This window comes from Diabrotica undecimpunctata, chromosome 7 (genome assembly GCF_040954645.1).
Source record: "Diabrotica undecimpunctata isolate CICGRU chromosome 7, icDiaUnde3, whole genome shotgun sequence".
NCBI lineage: Eukaryota > Metazoa > Arthropoda > Insecta > Coleoptera > Chrysomelidae > Diabrotica > Diabrotica undecimpunctata.
The window spans coordinates 138,211,303-138,233,772 of NC_092809.1; the positions used below are offsets into that span (position 1 = coordinate 138,211,303).

The 22,470-nt window shown below is 32.8% G+C and overlaps 1 protein-coding gene across 3 annotated transcripts in view; it reads right to left on the reverse strand.

Moving 5' to 3' along the window:
- Window positions 1-8,923: 8,923 nt before the first annotated feature.
- Window positions 8,924-22,470, reverse strand: part of LOC140446992 (7-methylguanosine phosphate-specific 5'-nucleotidase-like) — a 32,042-nt gene continuing 18,495 nt past the window's right edge. For all 3 annotated transcript variants that reach the window (XM_072539586.1, XM_072539587.1, XM_072539585.1), the window contains exons 4-7: window positions 20,605-20,667; window positions 16,082-16,211; window positions 11,918-12,148; window positions 8,924-9,112 (exon numbers count right to left, since the gene is read on the reverse strand). In XM_072539586.1, coding sequence (XP_072395687.1) covers window positions 9,005-9,112; window positions 11,918-12,148; window positions 16,082-16,211; window positions 20,605-20,667 — 532 coding nt within the window. In that variant the 3' untranslated portion in view covers window positions 8,924-9,004. The remainder of the gene's footprint in view (window positions 9,113-11,917; window positions 12,149-16,081; window positions 16,212-20,604; window positions 20,668-22,470) is intronic.

Genomic DNA, 22,470 nt, shown 5'->3' on the forward strand with positions numbered 1-22,470 from the left:
GGTTTTCTCGAGTACCTCTACCTTTTATAAATCCAGTTTGTTCTTCGGGTATTTCTCTCGTAATTAACATTTTTTTGTTCTCTTTTTGGTTGTCATGCTTCACTTCCGTAAGTTACCGTGGAAGTAAATATACTTGCGATGATATTATATATTCATTGTTGTTTTACTTTGAAGATGCTTTGGTTCCAAATAATACCATTCGTTAACGCTATTGCTTTGTTTTCAGTTATTTTTAAACCCAAATACTTATATTCTTCGCAGTGTTTTTGTTTGCTATCCAATTCTCAAAATAATATTCTACGGTTACCCTCTAATATATAGTTTCTGTTTTAGTTACATTTACGACCAATCCTTATTTATTATACTCCTCTATTAACTTATCTGGCCTGTAGATCAGTAGATAATAATCGTAGTTTGGTACGATGACTACCTGGTCGTCTGCGACATGCAAAGTAAACAAGGTGGTGCTGTCATTTAGAGGAATTCCTATTTCTCAATAGATGCAATTCTGTTAAAGGCATTTTTAACAATTTTGGCAATACTTTTTGTACATATTTTCTAATATTTCTGTTTTTTATATACTTTATATAGGTACATACTAAAAAGGTTTGAACGCTTCTGTGGAGGGATCTCTATTAGAAAGGAGTTTCTGGTGAGTAAGTGAAGATTGTAGGAGACATGTATAAAGGAGTAACAAGTAGTGGTGGACAGATGTGGGCATTTTTATTGTTTTTGTTACTTCTGTGCTCTTTTTTATTCGGTCTAAAACTATTTCATTTGTTGATCACACCAACTTATCGGCAATATTCGTCGGTAAATCGACATCTCAAAGGCGTCATGTTTTTTTATTAGTGATGCTGTAAGGGTCCAGCTCTACATGCCATAAAGCAATGTGGAGAATTTGTAGCAGCATATTAATCTGATTTTAAGGTTTAAAGTAATATGTAAAATCTCTATTAATGAGAATTTTCTTTAATTTATAATATCACTTTAATATCAAATAGTTGATATTGTGGATTCTTTCTAACTCTATTACATACGCTCTGATGTTCACTATAACTCTGTTTTGCTGATATCCATAAGTTTTATCTTAAAAGTATTGAGCTTTAGCCCACATTCAACACATAATTCATTCACCCTGTTTTAAAGTATTTGGAACTCTTTTTCATTGGATACAATCAGTACCGTGTCGTCTGCGTATCTGAGATTATTGATATTAATCCCGTTGATTTTAATACCAGCATCTTCATCTAAGGCTTCTTTGAAAATAACCCTTGCCTTACTATACGTCGTATTTCCACTGCTTGCTTCGTATTCTGACGAATTCGTATGTTTGCACATGACGCACATTTGCACATGATGCAAATACAAATTTTTGATAATACGGAAGTCTTGGTTATCAATTCCCACCTGTTTCAATACACCTATCAGTTAGTCGTGGCTGACCCGGTCAAAGGCTTTTTCGAAGTCGATAAAACACATATATACTGGTTGTTCTATATTCTTACATCTTTGAACCAGGACCTGCAAACTAAATAATGCTTCTCTAGTTCCAAGGTTGTTTCTGAAACCAAACTGTGTTTCGCTTAGTCGTACTTCTATGTTCTTTTAAATTTTTTTCGGTGCTTAGTTCTTATTTATTCATTAGGGTTAAATCAGATGAGATAAGAAGTTAAACTAATATAAAAAAACTAACTTGCATGCTAATCCGATTTTCTTCTCTGCAACTCTTTTTCCTTCGTAATTAACATATCTTTTATTCTGTTCTGGTTGTTAAACTTCTCTTACATTTCTTTTTAAGGTTGGTCTGTAGAACTTGAATATTCCTCCAATGTTAGATATAAAAAATAACAACAGAACTTGTTACGATGAGTAAAGCGCAAGCAAGAATCGGTAAGCCACGTGACGTGGTTTACTAAGTTGTTAAAATGGGACAAGCGATGTTGCTTACCGCCTTTTTATAATAATTACAGTCTCGGAACGTATATTAAGTCCATATAACGCTACATTGGCTTATAGAGCAATCTGTTTGGGATCCTGGCCTGTACAGTAAATGTAAGTGTTAATACTCCACCTTGGTTGCACTTGCAGTTGCAGTTGCAACAGCACATTATGTTGATAGAAAAAGTATTTAGGCATCAAATGTTTCAAAAACTTTTCAAGCTATAATAATGAAAGGACCTTCTCCAATGTAACAAAAATTATAGTGAATTCCTGAGATAAAATGTCCAGGAAGCAAACAAAGCCCAGAGAAAGGCCAGAGAATTTCATTGGATTAGAGTAGGATTGCAAAAGTTCTCGGTACCACTACTGAAAGGGGATTGAAAAAAAAAGTGGAACAGTGGAGACAAGGCCTTCAGAAAGAAGATTTAAAACTTATAATGACAAAAATAGAGTATTTAGAATGTTCATTCGGAGACGAAGTTACTACAAATAAAATAATAATGAATATTATTATGAAAAGATATTGATGGAGATGGAGATGCAAACAAATTGATGGAGATGCATGCTGCAGAATTAGGGTGGGATGGACGAAGTGGAAGAAAGCAAGTGGTTTGTTGTGTGACAGAAACATTCCAATGAAACTGAAAGCAAATTATGTATAAATTGCCATAAGACCAGCAATTATGTACGGAACCGAATGTTGGGCAGTTAAAAAGAAAGAGAAACAATAAATAGATTTTTATTAAAAAATTCTTTATAAAAGGTATATAATTAAAATATTCTATCGTGCTATATTACAGAACTTTTTCGGACTAAAGAGTCCATTATCAGTGTAAAATTACCAGGTATACATTAGTCAAGCCACTAAATACCTGGGTAAAAACCCTTAAAAATTTACAAAATTTGTTTTGTTTTACATTATTCTTATAAATACGTTGTGATCTTAAGGGATTTAACAGATATCCTGGATGGCAATGTAAGGCTTCCAATAGGGGTTGTTGCTGACCCTCAGAACTTGTAGCAACTTAGTTGCTATCTAGAACTCATTCAAACAAGGTCTGAGGGTGAACAACAACCCCTATTTGAAGTCTTATTTTGCCATGCAGGATATCTGATAAATACTTTAACACCACAACGTATTTTTAACAATAATGTAAAATAAAACAAATTTTGTAAATATTTAAGGGTTTTTGCACAGGTATTTTGTGGTTTGACTCATGTATACCTGAAAATTTTACAATGATGATGGAATCTTTAGTTCGAAAACGTTCTGTGATATAGCCCGATACAATATTTTAATTATATACCTTTTATAAAGGATTTTTAATAAAAAGTTTTAATTCATGATATACAGCCAACTACAGGAATTTCATTTTCCTTCTGGATAATGAATACATGTGGTGGAAATTAGAATGGTTAGATGGATGCATGGAGTGAAAAAAGAGAAAATTAACAATAGGTATATTAGGGGAAGTCTAGGGGTGGTACCCCTTGATGTCAAAATGAAAGAACATAGGTTAAGATGCTTCGGGCATGTTCAACTTCGAAACTTTAATTACCTAACACGCAGAATTGCTGATTTGCAATTTCCTGGGTTTAGTAGGAGAGAAAGACCAAAGAAGACCTGAGAAGAAACTTTTGGACAAGACATGTCAGTAAAGGTGATTGATATTGGTATGGCCTAAGATAGAAACTCATGGAGAAATGTAATTAGAGAAGCCGGCCTCGCATAGGGATAAAGGCAAAAAAATTATAATTGTTGGATCAGATAACAAGGAAACTACAGGATCGGTGTAATGGGGAAATAGATGAAGGCGCATGTAGTAGAGTTAGGGAGGGATGGATGAAATGGAGTATTGTACGAAAGACATATTTTAATGAAGCTGATAGGAATATTCTATAAAACTGCCATAATGTCAGCTATGACGTATGCAGTTGGGTGGTGGGCAGTTAAAAAGAAAGTGAACGAATAATGCATGTTACATAAATGAGAATGTTTAGATGTATTAGTGGAGTGACAAAAAAGGATAAAATGAGGAATAAGTGTATTAGGGGAAGTTTTGGGTGGCTCCAATTGATTCCAAAATGAGAGAGAGTTAAGTTGGTTAGGATATGTTCAACACGGGAATCATCCAATAAAAAAAATGGCTGGCAAGTTGCAAGTTTGTGAAAGGAGTAGGAGAGGAAGACCAACTAGGATCTGGAAGAGATGCTTAAGAAGGATATATAGGTAAGGGAGATTGATATTTGTATGACCCAAGTTACAAACTTATGGAGAAATGTAATTAGAGAAGCCGTCACCGCATAGGGATAAAGGCAAAGAGAATATTGATGAATGTCAGGCTGAAGACGATGTTAAGTGTGCGGTTACATCGCTGTTGTTTGTTCTCATTCACTGCTGGTAAGTGAAACAGTTTATTTTTGGCCTTTTGCAGGAGCAATTTTGCACCTAAAAAGCAATTATACATGCGTGCATGAAAACATGCGCATTACTTATATCTCATCGCCATTGAAAATTTGATCAAATTCAAATTTTGAAAGGTCACATAGCATTTATAATCTTGTGTAAAATATATTAAGTTCTTTACTATTAAATGCACCAACTCTACTCAAACTTGTTGTTTGTAGTTTACGCAAGCTGAGTTCTGGATGACGGTTCGTAAATGAACAAAACCAGTCTACCCGTACATATTCTTTTCCATTTTAAATGAACGATTATTTTTCACTCACTCTATGGGTATACTGACGTTCGTATTTAAGGCAGAATATCCTTAAATATTGGAGAAATACGGAAAAAGATAACAACAGCTTACAATCTTCAAAATCGTTGTCACGCTTGTTTGTAATGGTGCACGTTTGGAATCTGTCATCGATAAAAATCAGTCTTAAATACAATGTTTATTTTGTATACTGTTTATTTTCTAGCATACCGCACTTTAAACATTAACAAATAAATTCAAACTTTCGACGTTACCAAGAATCGTTCAAATTTAAATGAAAACCGTAATTACTACATTTATTTGAACTATAATAAAATAAAAAACTGTGATTAGTTTCATTTTACATACACAATAATTATTCTGAATAATTATCAATGATAGTAATGTATAAAAAACACAAAACAACAATGTTATAAAGATTTATTTGATGAACTTGACGTTGATGACTGCGTAAGAATGCAATCAACGTAATACAATGTAATAAAGCGTCAACAATATTACCTAGTAAAATAAAGAGTGATATATAATTGAATAATTTGGTTGTAAATGTATGTTTTAATTTTTTAAAACATTAACTGTAATTACAAACTTTCTGTATAGGTTTGTATAGCATTTGTGTTCTGTAACATTCCCATACTCTTTGTGATGATTTTTTCTGTGCATATTTATCATTGAAAGAGTTTATTATTACAAATTAAGTATTCATAAAAATTATCGAATGATTTATTTTTTCTTTTTCATTCCAGGGTTTATTCATTTGTCGCCTGTTCTGGCATCAAACTTTATTTGTTTTCTTCATCAAACTTTGTTTATTTTTTAATTTTCTGTCACGCATGAATATTTTTGATTTTCAAATTCGCATCGGCATTTCAATGTAAAATCCACTACCTATTTAATTAAGATTTTTTTAGATGGCTCAGTTATAATTGTTGATGTCAAAGGATCGTGTAAAATTTAATTGAACTTTTTTCAATTGAACAGTTATATTTAAGAAGGGGATGCTCCAGTGAGACAGACACTGCGTGTCATCAGAGCTTCTAGCTAAACTTTGATCTTCTTCTTCTAAAGGTGCCTATCTTTTAGTGATGTTGGCGACCACATTGAGACCCATCTTATTCTATTCGCAGCAACTCGAAATAGATCAGTTGAAGTTAAACCAGTCCATTTTCTAAGATTGGCAATCAACTATAAAAGTATTTCGAAGTACATTCTTTGTCTTTTCTGAGGCTCTGGAGAATAATTACGTTAGTTGTATACTGTATAAATTGTCAAGTATAGGTCGATACAATACTGTAGGTTGGCTACAGTGTACTTATGACTTACGTCAAAGTCAACGAATATAATAATTGTAAGCAAGATGGTTGTCATATGTTGTTCTAAATAATAAAGAAATAATCCATTAATAATATACCTACTTATTTTGTCATTTATAAACTAAATATTGAAAAAGTTATGGGCCCAGCAGACTCCTTGACAAATAAGTAAAGTATAAATCAAGAAAACGTGATTAACTTGGAAGATGTTTACGAGCCAACAATTTCCTATTCTCACAGGAGAGAATTTGAATAGTTGGAAGTTTCGTGTCAAGATCCTATTAAATGAAAAGAAAGTATTACCATTGACTGAACGTTTAGACCCAACACAGAGAGAACATTTTACAGATGACGATTCAAAGGCAAAATCCCTTATAGTTCAACGTGTGACAGATAAACCGCCAAAGAAATTATGAAGGCGTATTCGAAAGAAAAAGTATATTTACCAAGCTTATATTAAAAAAGAAGCTATTGACTTTGAAGTGTAAAAGAGATCAATAACTGGAAGCCATTTTATGAATTTTGACAAAATTATAAGATAACTGGAAGGTGTAGGTAGTAAGATAGATGAATCAGACAAAGTATGTCATCCTCTTTTAACCCTTAATTAAGAGTATGAAGCTTCTGATTCGTCCAAGGTCTCTCTAAAAACGTATTCAGAGTAGTAGTATGGTAAAATTGGTCAAAAAAAGTCTAACCCCGGCATCCAAAGTAAAAATTTTCCTCTAACACCAAATTGTTCTATATGGTCCATATATTATTCAGTAAAATTGTATCCAGTGGTTTGCGTGCGTAACTTTTCCTGCGAGCCGATCTTGCGCCTCAGAGCACGCTGTTAAAATATCAATATCCTAACCAAAAATAAACCTACAAAGATTTTCCAAGCTCAAAATGTTTTATTTGAGTTCTTCTATCATTACTGTTAATTCGAGTATAAATGTTTATTGCTCAAATTTGCTTAAAACCCTTATAAACAACTTTTCTTTCTAACTTCAAACTTTAATACAAATAAAGATAAAATTATTAAACAAATTTTAAAATCAGAGCCTAAGCTTTAAAATGAGACTTATACAGCTCATTTACATGCGTAGAATCCGAGTTACGATCGAAAAAGCTTCGAAAAATACTTATTATGCAACCATTTTGCACTAATTTTCAATATATCGAGTTCTTATTATTGGATTAAAGTTAATGTCGTCTTCTTTGTTTTTTTATAAAATAAATTTTTTTATGAAAAAAAAACATAATGTTTCTAACTTTTCTAGTTTATGAGTTAGAGGCTTATAAACAATTAAATCGTTTATAACAATTTTTTGACCACTTGGATCGAAATCCACTCTCGAAATTCGTAATCAGCAACAAAAAATACATAAAAAAACTTGGATGGGCCCATTAGAATTGAAAAGGCCACAGTGACCTAGCTGGCCCTTAGACTAACTGCTTCATATATTCAATTTCAACATATCAACGCTCAAAGCAACGTATTTCAATAAAAAGAAAATCTTATTGATAAGAAATGGGTTAATTATTCAATACGTATCCTTCTACGTCATTTATCATCGTCATAAATTTCTGCTACCCACAATGCGTTATTTATATCTTCCATAATGAATTATTAAATGTCATTTTCTAAAATTCACTGTGAATTAATTTGTTCCGTGAAGTTTTTAAACGCTCTAATCATCATCATTCTCTTTGACTTTATCCCTATGCGATATAATCCCTAATTAAGTTTCTATTTTGGGTCAAACCAATATCAATCCCCTTTATCGATATGTCCTGCCTGTGAGTCTCCACCCATGTCTTCTCTACTACTCCCAGGAACTAGAAAATTAGCAATTATTTGTATTGGGTGATTAACGTCTCGACGCTGAACATGCACAAACCCTATAAACCTATGCTGATCTCATTTTTGCTACGGTTAGGCCTCTCCTTTGTACAGCACAGTATATACAAGAAACAGATCTATTTAAATTTGTTATGCTTGCTGTTCAATAAAAATTAATGTTTTGAGAAAACAGGGAAACATTCCTGATTCCATTTCTTCGGCTTCCCAAAATGCGTCCGTTTTATCTTCAAAAATGAATTCGTTAATGTCATTTTCTAAAATTCACTGTTATAGCTTACTGCGTGAAATTTTTAAATGGTCCAATATTTGTGTCAATTTTTCTTCTTTTTTAATGGTTTCTGCTCGAATATAATCGATGTGCATACAAGAATTGATATTAAATATAACAATATAAGTTATAAGTTTATGCACTGCATTGCTAGTCTGTATTTATTGCTTATTACTTTAAGAGTCTATTATTTCTTCACCCCCCTCGTTCTGTTGCAAATCCAGAGAATAGTCATTTTGTAGTGTTCCTAGCAGACCTTGGAAATGTTTTTTTTTCAATCTGTGTTTACTTCTGTACTTCTACAAAAACTTGTTTGCATCCTTTTCTTAGTTTTCAAATATATTTATTTGCTTCTCTTAGATCGTTATTTTAAGGGTTCTGTTTCATTTTTTGTCATTTCTTTTCCTAAATATTTTATTCTCCTTACGCCGTGCTTCCTTGAAAGTTGGTTTTCTTTCTCTAGTTTTCCGTTGCAAATAATTCCTGTGTGCTTCGTTTCTTTCTTCTATGAACCGTTTTCATTTTTATGTAGCAATATGCTCTTCTCTTTTGCCTACGGTTTTTGTTACTGCGTTTAATACCTTTATCTTTAATTCTTTCCAATGTCTTCACTTTCTGAATTCTCAGTGTATATGTATATATGTATATTTTATCTATACTAATAAGTGATCAGATCCACAATATGCTTCTCTTCGGCTTTTTACATCTATAATATTTGTGGCGGCTCTTTTGTCTATTAATTTAATTTATTGAAAATTATCCTTTGTTATATATATTGATAATATAAATTTTTGAATTTTTTCTAACTTAGGGAGTAAAAGTCTATTCCTTTAATGAAATATACAAATTTTAATATACACATTATACAACGACCGCCTTGTCTTACAGAATGTAAATTCTTATGAGTAAATTATTCTTTGTCTAGTAATTGAATTATAGCTTTTGGAACATTCATCGACTGATCATCTTTGAGAACTATATCAAATGTATTTAACCAGGTTGGCAGCACTACTTCAGCCTGAAACAAGGTCAATATTAATAGTCGAACAAGAACTTATTTAATTATTTAAAGTAGTTAAGAACTTGATTCACATAATAAGAGGTTACTAAAAATCTTATCAAATCCTTCATTCTTATGTGGTTTACTTTACTAGTCACTAACTATGGGACAAGTAATTTACTAACTCCTGCAAGGATTAAAGTGTCGTCTCACATAGCGTTTACCTCAAGAGTTCTACAAAACCACTTGCATACAACTAAAGTTAAAAAAGACCCCAATACTCTAAAATCCACTTGTGCTCTCGAAACCAAAATTCCAATCGCTTCACTTTTGAAGAAATCACGAAAGCCCTGGATGAAGTAACATCGGGAAATGCAACTGATTTTAATCGAATTCATGCTAAATTTCTAAAGCACAGCGATATATTTACCAGACAATTTTCTTTTGTATCCGTCAAATGGAAAATGTATCCCATCAACTCAAAAATGGCTAAAACCATCTCCATTTGAAAACCAGAGAAAACAAATGATACGCCAAAAAAACTATTGCCCAATTAGACTTCTAAGCGTATTCTACAAAACGTTTTCAAAATATTGCTATATAATAGAATTAACCTAAATTAACAGTAAAATATTTAATAGTGAAAGTACCCATATTTAAAAAGGAACATAAAAATTTCCAGACAATGAAACAAACACGGTTAACGAGATATATTACATTCTGATAGATGTAAGACATTCTTCCGATTTCAAAACTCGAAAGTTCTACAGAAATCTAAACAAGATGAGCAAAGAGTTTAAGCTAAGATTAGGGAGCAGTAAGGATGCAGAGGAAAATATCCTGAATGATACGGCCTCAATCTTGCATAAATGGGGTCAATTTTTCGACGAAAAATTTAATAGTCATCATATCGAAGAAGCAGATAATACCCCAGCCAATGGAAATGATTGGAATCTATTCAAACCAAACTAAAGACCATTGAGGAGGTTGCCCAAGCTATTAAAAAGCTTAAAAATAATAAATCACCAGGAACATATAAAATTTGTAGTGAGCTGTACAAAAATTGTGATGACGCTATGCTACAGACACTTTATAAACTTTTATTTCTTGTCTAAAGAAATGAGATCATGCCCTGTGAATGGTCTCAAGGTATGATATACCCTTTACATAAAAAAGGGATCAGCTCCAATGTGACAACCTCAGAGGTATAACTCTGTTAAGAACTGCTTACAAAATATTGGCAAATATTTTTTATTAAAGGCCACCATTTTACACAGTAGTAATAGCAGGTAAATACCAGGCTGGATTCATCCCAGAAAAAAATCAACATTTGACCAGATTCATATAATAAGACGGAGCCTCAAGAAATCCTAGGAATTTAACATTGCAACTTATGACATTTTCATCGATTTTAAGGCTGCGTGCGACGGTGTCAAGAGAACAGTAATATACTAATCAATGCCTGAGTTTGGTATATCAGAAATACGATTAACGAGAATGAAAATGTCTAATTTTAAAGCAAATTTTAGGATACAGGAAGAGAATTTTAGAACTTTTGAGATAAAGGATGGACTCACACAAGTGGATACCCTGGCATGCCCCCTATTTAATATTGCCTTGAAAAAAGCAGTTGGTAGATACACGAACAGCTGTAGCTGGAAAGCAATGGATGAGAATTGCAAAAGATAGGAAAGCATGGAAACAATTGGAGGAGGCCTATGTCCAACAATGGATGAATGAAGGCTGAAGAAGAAGAAGATACACGAATTAGAGACGACAGTACTATTTACAATAGATCGATAAAAATCTTAGCCTACACTGAGGATATGGACATAATATATCATAGCAAATCCAAAGTAGAAGTAAAATTATTATAAGTATATAAAACATTGTTGAGTCCGCTTCTCACATACGGGGCAGAAACATGAACAGTAACGCAAAAGGATGAAGACTTTTGGGGACATTCGAGCGTAAAACTATTATTATTACCTCAAATATATCGTCAAAGACCCTCAGGTCCAATACGACAAATGCCAATATAGATGTCAAGCCCAAGAAACCATCCATCTTACCGAGGGCTACCAGGCATTTACTGCAACTGAATATAAGTAACAGTATGACTCAGTAGAGCAGATTCTTCATCAAGAGATAGCTTGCAAACTGGGACTTCTCCAAACAAACCATATCTCGTATTATCAATACGTTGCTAAGAGTATGATTGAGAATGACCACTACAAGCTATAATGGGATTGCACTGTGCTTAAAGACCAAACAGTAGCACATTATAAACCAGATCTCGTACTAATTAATAAACTAACGTGACAAACAACACTAATCGATGTGGCGATACCTAACAGCAATAATCTGCGTGTTAAATACAACGAAAAGATCGCCAAGTACAGAGATCTGGAATTACAAATAAGGAGACAATGGAGAATGGAAAGTACCCAGACGATACCTATTATTCTTTTGTCTACTGTAGTAATTCCAAAGGACCTCCTAGAAAACTTTAAAAGCTGAGTCTAAATGAACATCTGTAGACCATGCAGAAAGCTGTGCTCCTCTCATGCAGACCATGCAAAAAACTTTTGGGAGATAGACCGACGTATCAAATCACCTAGGACTCGATAACATGGAAAGAGTCCCACCAGAGCTCAATCCTCTGTTGATACATTAGCGCCATATATTCGCTTAACACAGAAATCTTTACCATGCCGTTGTATATATTGAAAATTTTAATGCAATAAGATGCAGGTTCGTGCATCATAAATATAAGAAATTTAAATATTTTTAAAAATAGTAAGAAAAGAACTTTGTGCTTACTTCATTATAAGAAAATCCAATTTTCAGTACAGTCCCAACGTGTTCCAAGCTATTTACCATTTGTGCATCTCCTAGATGGTCTCCCAAAAGAAGTACGTTCGGTCTATTGGTATGTTTTTTATAATGTTGCGTATTTTTGATGTATTCATTTTTATTGACTGTATGAATAGGGGGTGCTTTATAATCCTGTATCCTGCCCTCGTTGTCTCTTTTAATATAATTTGCAACTAACTGAAAATCAGAAGACATATTTCATTGAAAACTCAAACTACATTATAAAAATAATATATGTATAATTAATGATAGCTTTAATAGATAATAATGATTCTAAGGTTAATAGTTAATAAAAAGTATCAGGGTAGCTTTTTAAAGCGGTGGAAAGGGATTTTTATGCAATTCAAAAACAAATATGGCGAATGTACCAATCACAATGGAAAGAGATTACCAAATTAAACGGACAAGCGTATGATACAGATAAAATTAAGAGCACAACTACGACCTATAAGGGTTAAAGGATAGGAACAGTTATTACTGGACCTAAATCCAAATGAATTAGTCGTTAAAAGCCTTTATCAGTGTACAAATTCGCCATTGCAGGTTCAAAGCTGGGATAAGAAAAGAGGAGAAGAAGAATAGGGGATGGGTCTTAGTGACAGGAGCCATGCCAAGTAGCTACTATCGTTAGATACCAAGAAGTGCCCTAACCAACATACATTGATAACACTAACAAGTTCTACCGAGAATAGGATGGGCGAGGGCGAGTTTTCAGTACCCCAAATCTGGACCTACTTGGCTAAGATATACCAACCCCAACAGAAGTATCCCTAATACTTAGGTTGGAGGTTGGGTGTCAGTCTAACAACACTATTCTTTAAAAATCAGTTGTTACGAGAATTCAAAAGGGAGAGACCAAACTGATCAAGCGACAAGGTTTACTCAAGAAAACTAGACAAGAATAGAATAGATATAATAGCTCTACAATTAAATAAAATTAGACGGACTGGTACTAGCAATACAGAAAAAAGAAATCACGTAATATTCAACAGTTGTGATACTAAAAGTTACGCTCTACGCAACGGCTTCATAATAAATAAAACACAACAAATATCTGATAAGACCTTACGGTGATAAATCCATGAATGTGTATCCTTTTAAATGTGCATGTCCTACTAAAGAAACGGATGATTAATTCACGGAACCATTTAACGATGAATTAGAAGCTACATACCGTACCTTACATGCCCAAAGAACGACATCAAAATAAGATACGGTGATCTCAACGTAAAAATAGAAAAAGCTTTATTTTTTAGCATTACATGCTTTCCGTGTAAAAGCATTTATAAGGAAACACGGAGATCCTCGGATGGGGTTGTAATGAACATGATAGATGACGTTATTATTGATTTCAGACATCAATCAGATGTAATAAATGTATGTAGAAGACGAGAGGCCAATATAGATTCGGACCACTACCTGGTGGAAAATAAAATAAGTAATAAGTAATAAAATAATAAAATAAATAATAAAATAATAATCTCAAACATTGAAAAGGAAAAGTGATGTAAGAATACAAACTATGATATAAGGAACTTAAAAGAAAACAAAAAGAACGAAATTCTATTTTTCTAACTATTATAATAACTATTATAATAGTTCTATTCTATAGTTTCTTCAAGTTTTTAAAAATATTCTTGATATTTTTCTTTATTTTTTAATGTCTCTTAATAATTTCTAATATTTTTCTTTGTATTTCCGATGCTTTTTGATATATTTGCTAACGGTATTTACTAAAAATAGACAAAATGACAAATATTCTAGATTAATATTTATATGTAACGAAAATAACTTAACGCAAGTAATGACGTAATACAACTTCATTCTTTTCGTCATCCAAGAAAATATAACGTATACTATAGGAATTTCTTGCAGAAAAAACGATTAAAATGGTCACTATACGAAGACTGAGGTTAAACCACAACTGGAAAAAAATTGATTAGAATCGTATGATGATTTTGACGTTATTTGGTTAGCAACGTACGCCTTTTAGAGTAAAAAAGATTTTTTTATCGTATGCTAGCCAAGAAAGATAAAATGCCAAGATTCTGGTAGTCTGATAAGTGGACAGTTTATGTTTGGAAGCAATTTCAACTTAGTGGAAACTGAAATTTGCTTAAAATCATCATAATGAATAGCCAAGATGCTGTATGAAGGTATCACTTAATCTCTTTTATTTTCTCTATTTTGGGTTGCTGGTCGGAAAATGTTTTTATTATATATATATATATATATATATATATATATATATATATATATATATATATATATATATGTTTTTAATTTTATGAAAAAAGTTATTCTTTATAAAAAGTTTTAAATAATGTAATATCTAGAATACAATCATCAGATATTAATTTTTTTTTGAATATATACGCCGTTTGTCAAAAAATATAAATTTTATGTAAGAGTTAACAATATCCCCAATTCATATTTTTTGACAAACCGCGAATATGCCTGAAAAAATTTAATATTTGATGATTGTATATTGTATTTTAGGTTTTAGAGCAAACTAGAAAATCGAGTTAAACAGGATATAGAAGAAAAGTGGCCGACCATACAGACAGCCATGTCGGAAGCAGCGGAAAAGTGTATAGGAAGAGAGTATATAAAAAGACGGCAAGACTTGTTTGATGAAGAATATAGGAATGCTTTGGCAAGAAGAAACAGGGCAAAACTACAAAGAGATAAAGAAAATACCCAAAATGCGATCGAAAACTATGTGGCAAGAAGAAGGGAAGTGAAAAGAATTTGCAGAAAAAAGAAAAGAGAACAGCTAGAAAAGCAATTGGAAAATATAGAAGAAGCCTACATAAACAAAGAGGTAAAGAATTTCTAACAAGAAGGTAAAAAATCCAGACACTACAAAGAATAATCGATAGTATTGCAGAAACAAAGAAGGCTTAATTCTAGGTGAAACAACAGAAAAATTAAACAGATTGGCGGAATATTTCGAAGCTCTATTACACACCAACAGAATCTTGAGACAAATGAGAATTGGCAAGAAGATGAAGAAGGAACGTGCGGGGAACCAACTTTGAATGAAGTCAAAGAAATAAAGAGCCCTAAAAAATAACAAAAGTGCAGGAGGAAGGTGTATCCCAGCTGAAATTTTTAAGGAAGGCGAAAGATTGAAAGACAGGATAGAAAACGATGGCGGTCGAAATGCGAGAAGCGGCAGAGGCTGTAGGACCCTCGATTTAATATATATATATATATAGATATATATATATATATATATATATATATATATATATATATATATATATATATATATATATATATATAGGGAAATAAAATACGTGCAAACATTATTAGGAAAAGATTAATAAAATATGACAACGAAGTGATACCAGGAGCATACCAGGGAGGTTTTAGACCAGGAAGAACAACTACTGATCAAATGAGTATGTTAAAATTTATACAAAATAATAGTTACGAACAAAACTTAGGATTACATATGCTATTTATCGATTTTAAACAAGCATATAAAACCGTAAATCGAACGGTGCTATATGAGGCCGTGAGAACATTAGAAATACCAGAAAAGCTTATAAGGCTACTGAGAATGACGCTTAGGAACACGATAAATAGGGTAACAATGAAAGAAAGCTTTTTAAGACAGTTTACAGTGACTAGAGGTTTAAAACAAGGGGATCCGCTATCAACGAATTTATTCAAGTATTAGATCAAATCGTAAGAAGATCAAATATGGGCACAAACAGGACCATTTTCAATAGCAGGGAACAGTGCATAACGTACGCGGATGATGTGGTGATACTAGCGAGAACAAAAAAACATTTAGAAAAAGTTTTCTTTTTAAAACAAGTTTAAAAATAAATTTGAGGAAGAAGCGAAAAGATACGATGAAGGGAAGCAGAGCGATAGGGTCACCAAATTTATTACTGAAAGCAAAAAATGTGTCAAGAATAGCTAAACTCCGAGTCTACGAGACAGTAATCAGCCCCACAGTGATGTATGCCAGTGAAACGTGGATTATAAACCAACCGAAAGAAAAGAAAGTAGAGATCTGGGAAAGAAAGATGCTCAGAAAAAAAGTACTTATTTAAATATGTATATAAATATTGAATTTTTATATTATAACTTTACCTCTACATTTGAACCAGTAATTCCCGAAGCCCGTAAAGAAGGCTCCAGACAGTCACCAAGTCCTCCTGATAAAAGTAGTACTGGGACCTTACCTTCTTTCAACACTTCAAAAAATTCTTTAACGTTGTCCCTGAAATTAAAATCATACGTTATTTAAGTGAACATTTTTGTTTCAAGTTAAAGCTAATTAATTAAGACAGAGGTGTCTTCTGTTTTGAAGTCATTTATCATCATCCAGTTTGCTGGGTTCAGTGTTGAACATTATACTTCTTGAAAAGTAGCCACTCTTTTCCAGTTTGGGCGGCCTAAATCCAGTTTATACTTTCTCTTTTCATATAACATGGCCTGCTGGTAGATCGTATCGTTCGTTTTTCGAATCCATGGTATCTAAATTCATTTTCGAGTTGCTCATTTTGAATTGATAAACGTTAACCTTTAAAATATAACCCTTTAGATCACTTTATATCTTGTAATTATAGGTTTTTGGAAATTATACTATTCCAGGGTCGATCTTCCCTTGAAAAGTATCATGTTTTTATCAAAAGCGACCCTTCCTGTTGTCTTGTAGAAAGTGTGAAAGTTCTGATTTAGTTTGGCCATAATAGGGCGTAATTTGAATAGTCTATCTCCGTTATTTGTTGTTGTTATTTCTTATTGCAATAAATATTTGTCAAAGTTTTCGGTAAACGATTACGTGCCATTGAATTAGTATCTAGAACACCCAAATCGTGGTTTTCATTCCACTCATGTATCCAGTTTTTGGCAGTTAAGGATAGTTAGACCATGAAGATTGATACTAATGTAGGTAAATAACTCTTTTGCTGTAAGATCTATTTCTATGTTCCTCTGGATAGCAAACGAACTACTTTGGCAGTTGATATTGATAATAGTGAACTCAAGAACTGGTTGATTTTTCAGAGCCATCAAATAATTCCTCAATCACACCTTTCCGCCCTAAATAATCAGGAATTTGGGTTTCAACATTGCATTTTCCAATTAGGAGCTCGTTGCTCTTCAATTCCATTATCAGCTGCCTCCACCATTTCAATTTATGACGGCCGCAGCTTCCGACTCGCTGTGAAGACATCTGACATTAGATTATTGAGCTAGGTTTACAACTCACTCAAATGATTATCTTAAAGCGATTGCCTTATTTTGAGCTATGGTCATACAGAAGGATTCTGAAGATACCATGGACAGACAAAGTGCGGATTTGGTCATCATCGTGAAGAGCCGTAAGCTGCAGTACTTGGGACATATAATGAGAAATCAAGGCAGATACAAGCTACTTCAATGCGTTCTGCAAGGTAAAATTGAAGGAAAAAGGGCCCCAGGACGAATACGAATATCCTGGCTTGCTAACCTGGGAGCATGGTATAGAAAGACCTCAACACAGCTATTCCGTATAGCAACCAACAAAGTTATCATAGCCAGAATGATCGTCAACGTTCGGAACGGACAGACACCCTAAGAAGAAGGAGAAGATTGCCTTTACCGATAAAGGAGCGATGTTGATTGGTTCTCTTGTAATGACTGAATATCTTTTCTCTCTTAATTATTTCTTGTAAATTCATTTTCTAACGTTTTTGGAGATAACGAATCGTAATAGGCTTTATGATATAGAAGCAATATTGACTAGTACACCTGGAATGTCTGAAGATAGTGTGTAGTGTCTTATGAAATAATAACTTTATCATCATTATTTCTTTTAAATTTATTGTTAAATATATTTGAAAATGGTACATCTAAATTAGTGTCACTATAATTATCAGTTTTATATCATAGATATACAATTTGTGCTTTTCGTTTTCCGTGAAAAGTCAAAAAATCGATCAAAGTTGGCACTAACTTACTATTGCACATGTACGACTTCTAATAGGGAGATAATGTATAGGACTACAGTGTACACAGAAGCTAAAGCAATTAAAAATATGCAATATACAAGCATTCTAACTCTATGGAACTTTGAAGTACCGTTGGGCAACAAAGGTTTAAAGCTAGAGACAGTTTCTGTAAACTACCTAGTGATATGATATACATATTGGTAATACTCCAATCATCAGAGACGAAACTGCCACTGAACCTCTAAAAATCATACAAACAAGCTGAATTTTGCTAAAAATAATAATTTTGGGACCTCAAAAAAGATGCACAAAAGATTATTACTTTTAACCCCGGCTTCCTCCTAAAACGCCTCCTCATAGAGGGGGAGAAATGGAAAAAATCGATTTATTAAGAATCTGTATACCGTTGAAAAAAATATTTCAAATAAAAAATGTAGCTGAGATAATTTTAAATAATTATATCCGTTACAACTTTTTGTGTAAACTGAACCGTTCTCTTAGAAAAAACGCTTGAAGCAATCAGCGATTTTGTTAACAAAAGTTAAAACGAGTTTTAAAGGTGAAGAGTGCCGCTTTAGTATGCAATTTTTGTAAAGGTATTAAATAAATAAACGCTTCGCGATTTTTGCCATTTCTTACGATTCTCATGAAATCGATAAAATTTATCACGTTGATTGACCTGTCGTAAGGGAATTTCCATTGTTAGAGCCTAATCTTCAAAACCTATAACATAAAATTTCAATTTTTAGTTTTGACAACAAATATGAAAATAAATAAATTCACCTCGTAGGGGACCCAGCTCGACTGTTTAGACTTCCTGCACTGAGCACATCCATAGTAATTTTATAGTTATACCATTGACTGTGGGTTCAACTGAACTACTTGGATTACACCCCATTTATATACTTTGCTTTCCATTTTGATTTTCAATTATTAGTATTTTAATTACAGAGTCAGATCTCTTCCTTTCTACATTACAGATAGTGCTTGGTAGACCATTTTATTGTACTCAACCACCCACTGTCTAATATATTGTTTAGTCCGCTTCTTGCATTCTTACTTTTCGTCTATTTCAGTTGCTCTCAAACTAACACCTTAATTACTACAGACATGTTTGAGTGTGAGATCTGGATTATTCAATCTACTTAAAAAATATTCTATATAATTTTATATTTCATCAGTGACCTCCTATAGTAGTGTCAGTTGGACTTTTGGTCAATACTTAGTTTCATAGAATTGTAAAAGGTGCAGATCACATATCTATGATTGTGACTGCTCATCCAAGTTGTCATTTGTCACATGTCACCCCAACATTTCCGTTAGATCAGGAGCCATTCTGTCTCCGGCTTCTTCAAGTAATGTAGCCTTCCTTAAATTATTTTAAAGTGTTTGTTTGTCCATTTGTATTGTAGTGTAATGTACATTTATATGTTTATGACATCTTGTTCTTGCCGGATAGGCCACAATTGACGAAGTAAGTCTATAAACGTTAATCACATAAAAACCTTTTTTCAACCATAAACTTCGAGTTTTTATCGAAGTTAATCAATTTCTTTGGTTATAAAAAAACGTTTCTTGGCTTATTTCAGATGCCCCTGAAGATGATCTAGGGATCGAAAGTACTTGGGCAAGATTTAATTAAACTGTGCTCGATATATGCCTTTTATCTGATCAAAGTTCAAATATGAAAATATTTGGCATTTGAAATATGTCTAAAAAAACGCTGAATTTAAACTTTCACGTTACAAACGATCTAAAACGTTTAAAACTGCTTCATTTTGATTGCATAATAATGCTTTTTGAAACTACACAGCTTCAGCTACAAATTTCACTTAACATCGTATTCGTGGAGGTATTGTCTGTGACGTTCGATCGTTTGTATTGCAAAAGTTTAAATTCTGCCTGTTTCAGGCATATTCCAATTGCCCCACAATTGTTGCCAAAATTCAAAATCAAAATTTCATATTATACGTTTTAAAGATTAGCCTCTAACAATGGAAATAAAACTACTAATGGTCCATAAAAATAATACATTTCATTGACCTCTAGAAAATCATAAAAATGGCAAAAACGGTGCAACGTTTATTTATTTAACACTTTTATACAGACTTAATTTGAGGCAAAATACAAAAATTGCATACAAAACCAGCACTCTTCTCATTTAAATGCATTTTGGTTTTTGTCGACATTATTATCAAAAGATATTGAATTTTTACCGTCGAGTTGATACAACTTTATTTAAAATTGATTTCGCGGGCGTAACTGACATTTAAAATCGCCGGTAGCTTCAAGCGTTGTTTCTAAAAGAACGGTTCATTCTACACAAGAACTGGTAACAAACATTTTTGTTTAAAATTATCTTAGTTACATTTTTTATTTAAAATTTTTTTTTCCGCAGCATACTGATTCTTGGCAAATCGATTTTATCTATTTTTCCCTTTTTTCCTCCGATTTTTAAAGGTCAAACCTCTGTCAACTGGACTATAAACTGAGATTTAAAGTTGTAAAATGTTACTGCCTGATCTGTTTTATTCTATGCCTGAATAAATGAAAGTCATTGGAAAAGTGCAAATTTCAAAAATTCCTCAGGCAGCATAAAAACAGATAGTCTTTAACAGATTAAGTACGGTTTAACATATTTTTTGAAGAATCTATTTATTTCAGGTCTGATATACTTACCTCAGTGGTGGTCCAAACTCTAAACAGGTTTTCTCAATTTCCTCCGGGGAAATTTTCATTCCTCTACAAAATAAAAAAGAATTTTTTTTTAGTCTACGCGACATAAAAACGTAACAATAATTAAAGAATATTGACCTACTTAAAAATAATTGACCAGTTGCTCTGAATACCTAATACTGTAGCAGTTGGAACATGAGCTTCTTTCAAAAATGTATAAAACCAAGATCAAATAGTTCTGAACGCATACTAGATAACAAATTTGATGCATACCAACCAATACAAAATACGATATTCATACTTTAATTTAACAAAGTGATGGCGAACCTATGAGACGCGTGTCGGCGCTGACACGCATCTTTAAAGATGAACAATTTAAAAAATAAGTTTTATATAAGATTTTTCAAATTTTGACACATCGGGCTCAAAAGGTTCGCCATCACTGCTATAACACAAACATTCGTAAACTTTCATAGATCAGCGACCCCTTTTGACAAAAAACTAATTGGTGACTCTCTTGTCTTATTGGCGAAGTCAAGGGAAATATCTAATACGCCGTCTAAGATTTGGTACAGTTATTTAATAGAGATAAATCTGTGTGCCATCTAGGAGTCCTATACGAGCCAGTTAGACAACTTTTTCCCGCAGAATGCGCTACATTAGTGCCTAGATTTTTCTGGAATTGTAAATTGGAAATTATATAAGCGGAGAAAACGTGATTAAATAAAAGACTAAACAAACAAAAATATTAAACAAAAGACAAAAGTTGCGTTGTCCTGTTGTGCTATAATGATGCATCAGTTACTTGTATTCGTTTTTTTTATCTACATATTCATTTGTCTACGTCTGGAAATTACTAAAAAAATACTAATAAAAGGAAAAACAGATTGTACAGTAATGAGTACCTATCTTAAATCTACTGTGTATGCCACGGTGCATTATTTGAGGAGTTTTGTGAGAAAAAGTATAAAGTCTTCGAAACTATTTCGGCATTTAAATAGCCAACATCTAGACAAAAAAGAAAAGCTTGTAAAATTCTTTGAAAGAAAGCTAATGTCTCTTCACAATAAAAAAACTATTTTTTCATCATCAGTGAAGTGCTGAAAATTTGATTTTACTAGCAGCTGTTGATATGGTGGAAATAATAAAAGGTAAAAAAGAGGTTGCAAAAACAAAAACCATACCCCTTTCTAATAATATTCAAATTACTATCCAAAGAAGAATAAGTAACATTGTAGAAGATATTCGAGAACAAAATATTGAAAACATCAAAAATTGTACGTACTCCGCTATATTTCATTAAAGATTCCTAAAAATATCTCACGAAAAACCACTAATGGAGTCGAAACAAAACGGACCCGAGTGCCTGGCGTCTCTTAAATAATGTGACAGGGGTGTGAAGAATCTCCGGGCGGAAAAACAAAATAAATATAAATCATATTGCAATCTGGAATGTACGAACCTTACATAAAACTGGACAACTAGCAACAGTAGCACTAGAAATGAACAGACTTGAAATAGAGATATTTGGCCTCAGCGAAGTAAGATGATCCAGTGCTGGACAATGCTATCATAACGACATTGTTCTTTATAACTCAGTAGCAGTACGAAAACGAGAAAAATGGTGTAGGAATCATGATTAAAAAAACACTACAACCATATGTCTCTAACTTTATTCAATATAATGAAAGAATGATAATGTTACAGGTGAAAACCTTCTTGGAATAGGAACAAGAGAGGCATTGTGCGCAATGATGGTAATATTACAAAAAAGAATAAAATTAGGAATGAGTGTATTAGGGAAAGTCTAGGGGTGACACCAATTGCTGCCAAGATGAGTGAGCATAGATGAAGATGGTTTGGTCATGT